The sequence below is a fragment of the Panicum virgatum genome, chromosome 8K (assembly GCF_016808335.1).
Source record: "Panicum virgatum strain AP13 chromosome 8K, P.virgatum_v5, whole genome shotgun sequence".
In the NCBI taxonomy this organism is placed as follows: domain Eukaryota; kingdom Viridiplantae; phylum Streptophyta; class Magnoliopsida; order Poales; family Poaceae; genus Panicum; species Panicum virgatum.
In genome coordinates this window covers 9,418,096-9,422,308 of record NC_053143.1, presented here as the reverse complement: position 1 = coordinate 9,422,308, position 4,213 = coordinate 9,418,096, and the positions used below count along the sequence as shown (strand labels likewise).

General features: G+C 44.7%; 1 protein-coding gene across 1 annotated transcript; it reads left to right on the top strand.

The window, feature by feature from the left end:
- Positions 1-300: 300 nt before the first annotated feature.
- Positions 301-3,597, top strand: LOC120643811 (the record flags this gene model as incomplete). The annotated part of the gene is made up of 3 exons (XM_039920284.1): positions 301-1,965; positions 2,119-2,357; positions 2,622-3,597. Coding segments are annotated over exons 1-3 (2,880 nt in total), but the record flags the coding sequence as incomplete, so codon positions are not given.
- Positions 3,598-4,213: the final 616 nt, after the last annotated feature.

Sequence of the window (4,213 nt, the reverse complement as noted above, 5' to 3'; positions counted from 1 at the left end):
TCTTATTCTGCGCCAGCAAGAAATCCGTTAGAACATTCTGCGTTCCTACGCAAGGACGGTTGAAAACCTATGTGTTGTTGACCGAATTTTTAAATTTCATGTATAGTACTCCTTTGTTAAGTTCTGTAATGGATTAAGTACCCCTTTTAATTAATCAAGATGTATGATGGATATTGCATATCTTTTAATTATTCATGTTATGTTACATTTAGTTTAATTTAGGTTTGATATATTTTATTTATTCGATACGTGTAAAGAATTCAAATCGATTTATTTAAAATGCAGATGGACCGGCAATGGATGTACAATGCTGACCGACGTTCGAAAGAATTCATTGATGGCCTGCATTATTTTTTGTCTGTGGCTGAGGCAAACAAGCAGAATGGTTTTATGTGCTGCCCGTGTGTTCATTGCAACAATAACAATGATTACTCATCTTCAAGAATCCTACACAGCCACATTTTCGCAAATGGTTTCATGAAAAAGTATGTTTGTTGGACGAAGCACGGAGAACAGGGGGTTACCATGGAAGACAATGAAGAAGAAGATTTTGACGACCACTTTCCCGGGAATGCTGGAATCGGTGCATTCGATGACGATATTCCTATGGAAGAGCCCGAAGTAGATGTAGCAGAAAATGATCCCAGCGACGATCTGGGGCAAGCATTGCACAATGTGCAGGCAGACTGTGAGAGTGAAACGGAGAGGTTGAAGTTCCAGAAGTTGTTAGAGGACCACCATAAGTTGTTGTACCCAGATTGTCAAAATGGATTTAAGAAACTTGGCACCACCTTGGAGTTGCTGCAATGGAAGGCGACAAATGGTGTATCCGACAAGGAATTTGGTGAATTACTCAAACTTGTTAAAAAAATGCTTCCTAAGGACAATGAATTGCCTGCCACAACGTATGAAGCCAAACAACTTGTTTGCCCTTTGGGACTGGAAGTGCAAAAGATACATGCATGCCCCAACGACTGCATCCTCTACCGAGGCGAGTACGAGAATTTGGATGCATGTCCCGTATGCAGTGCATTGCGTTACAAGATTAGAAAAGATGATCCTGGAGATGTCGAGGGGGAGCCTCCCCGGAAGAGAGTTCCTGCGAAGGTCATGTGGTATTTGCCTATAATACCACGTTTGAAGCGTCCGTTTAGAAATAAAGATAATGCTAAGTTGATGCGATGGCACAAAGAGGAACGCAAGAAAGACTCGATGTTGAGACACCCCGCTGATGGGTCGCAGTGGAGAAAAATAGATAGAACGTACCCTAAATTTGATTTGGATGCGAGAAACATAAGGTTCGGTTTGAGTACGGATGGCATGAATCCTTTTGGTGAGATGAGCAGTGGTCATAGCACTTGGCCTGTGACTCTTTGTCTGTACAATCTTCCACCATGGCTCTGCATGAAACAAAAGTTCATCATGATGCCAGTGCTTATCCTGGGTCCAAAGCAGCCCGGAAATGACATTGATGTGTACCTAAGACCATTGGTCGAAGAACTTTTATTGCTCTGGGGCGATGAAGGTGTACGGATGTGGGATGAATACAAACAGGAAAACTTCAACCTACGAGCATTGCTGTTCGTAACGATCAATGACTGGCCTGCTCTTAGTAACTTGTCAGGACATTCGAACAAGGGATACAAAGCATGCACACACTGTTTAGATGATACCGATAATATATGGTTGACTCACTGTAAGAAGGTTGTATACATGGGTCATCGTTGGTTTCTTCCCATCAGGCATGCGGTACGAAAGAAGGGCAAGCATTTCAAAGGCCAAGCGGACCACCGAACAAAACCGATGCACCGTAGTGGTAAAGACGTCTTCAACATGGTAAAAGATCTAGAAGTTGTTTTTGGAAAGGGATCTGGTAGCCAACCTGTTCCGAACGAAAACGGAATGGCGCCCATGTGGAAGAAGAAATCTATATTTTGGGAGCTACCATATTGGGAAGTCTTAGATGTTCGTCGTGCAATTGATGTGATGCACCTCACGAAGAATTTTTGCGTCAACCTGATAGCATTCTTGGGAGTGTACGGAAAGACAAAAGATACAGTAGAAGCACGTCAAGAATTGCAACGTATGGAAGAACGAGATGCCTTACATCCACAACAGCGAGATAATGGACGACAATACTTAAGTCCTGCCAGCTATACTCTTAGCAAGGAAGAGAAAGAAACCATGTTTGACTGCTTGAGCAGTATAAAGGTTCCATCTGGATACTCATCCAATATAAAAGGAATCTTAAATTTGGCAGAGAAGAAATTTACAAATCTCAAGTCCCATGACTGCCATGTGCTTATGACCGAACTTTTTCCGGTTGTGCTGCGGGGGATTCTGCCTGATAACGTCCGGTTAACCATCGTGAAGATATGTGCCTTCCTCAACGCAGTTTCTCAGAAGATAATTGACCCGGAGAATTTGATAAAGCTGCAAAACGATGTGGTGCAATGTCTTGTTGGCTTTGAGCTGATATTTCCACCATCTTTCTTCAACATCATGACACATCTTCTAGTGCACCTTGTCAAAGAGATTGATATTCTCGGACCAGTATTTCTACACAACATGTTCCCATTCGAAAGGTTCATGGGGGTACTCAAGAAATGTGTTCGTAATAGAGCTCGTCCAGAAGGAAGCATCGCCAGTGCCTACGGAACTGAGGAGGTCATTGACTTTTGTGTTGACTTTATTGATGACCTTAAACCGATTGGAGTCCCTGAATCGCGATATGAGGGGAGACTAACTGGAAAGGGTACATTAGGAAAGAAATCTTATGTCTGCACAGATGATTTCTCATTCAAGAAAGCGCATTATACGGTTCTTCAACAATCATCCTTGGTTGACCCATATATCGAGGAACACAAGAAAATTCTGCTCTCCAATTTCCCGGAAAAGTCTGAGGCATGGATTACACGTGAGCACATGAACACTTTCTGCAGCTGGTTGCGGAAGCATCTAATGCATAACATGGATATAAGTGAACAACTGTTCTTATTGGCTAGGGGACCATCTTGGAATATCTTAACATACCAAGGGTATGAGATAAATGGAAACACATTTTATACGATAGCCCAAGATAAAAAGAGTACCAACAAAAATAGCGGTGTTCGTATGGATGCCACGGACAATAATGGAAAAAAAGACACATATTACGGCTACATTGAAGAGATATGGGAGCTGGATTACGGTCCCAATTTCAAGGTGCCTCTATTTCGTTGCCAATGGGTTAAGCTATCTGGAGGAGGGGTAACAAAAGATGAGTATGGGATGACAATAGTTGATCTCAACAATCTTGGGTATAGAGACGAGCCATTTGTCCTAGTCCAGGATGTCGCTCAGGTTTTCTACATTAAGGACATGTCCAGCAAGCCAAAGAAGGGGATCAACAAGCAAAAGGATGAGCCTAAGCGACACATAGTTCTATCAGGAAAGAGAAACATCGTTGGAGTGGAGGACAAGACAGACTTTTCAGAAGAATATAATAATTTTGTTGTCATTCCACCTTTCGAAGTAAATGCTGATCCATGCATCCTGCTAGCCAATGATGATGCTCCATACTTGCGCCGTGATCATAATCAAGGGACATTTGTGAAGAGAAAGTCTGTTACCGCTAATCCTTCATGTACTTGAATCATTTTATATTATTGTATAAAAACATAATCGCAATTCGAATACATAACATTAGGCGGGAACGAGGGAAAACGGGCCCCTTTTGTCCCGGGTGGTAGATCTACCCGGGACTAAAGGTGGGCCGCGGGCGGGGAATTTTCCCGGCCCGCCCAAAAACCCCTTTTGTCCCGGGTGAATCCACCACCCGGGACAAAAGGTCCTTTTGTCCCGGGTGGTGGCTTCACCCGGGACAAAAGTCCCCCCCCATATATTTCCTAGCTTCCTCCCTCCTTCGCCCTTCCTCCCTCCCGCCGTCCGTTCCCCTGCTCCCCCCACCGCTCGAGCTCCCCGAGCACCGCCGCCGTCGACGTCGCCGCCCAGAGCCCCGCCGCGCGAGCCCACGTCACCGAGCGCCGTCGTCCCTGCGAGCGCCGCCGCCGTTGACGTCCGCCGCCCTCGTCTTCGCCGCCCCCGGCCTCCACTCCGCGCGCGCATTGGTATACTAGCAAGCTGTTGTAAAAAAAATTTGTCTTTCATCGTATTATTGGTATTGCGCACCGCATTGGACATGGAGGATCTGATAGTGTTAGAATCGATTGAT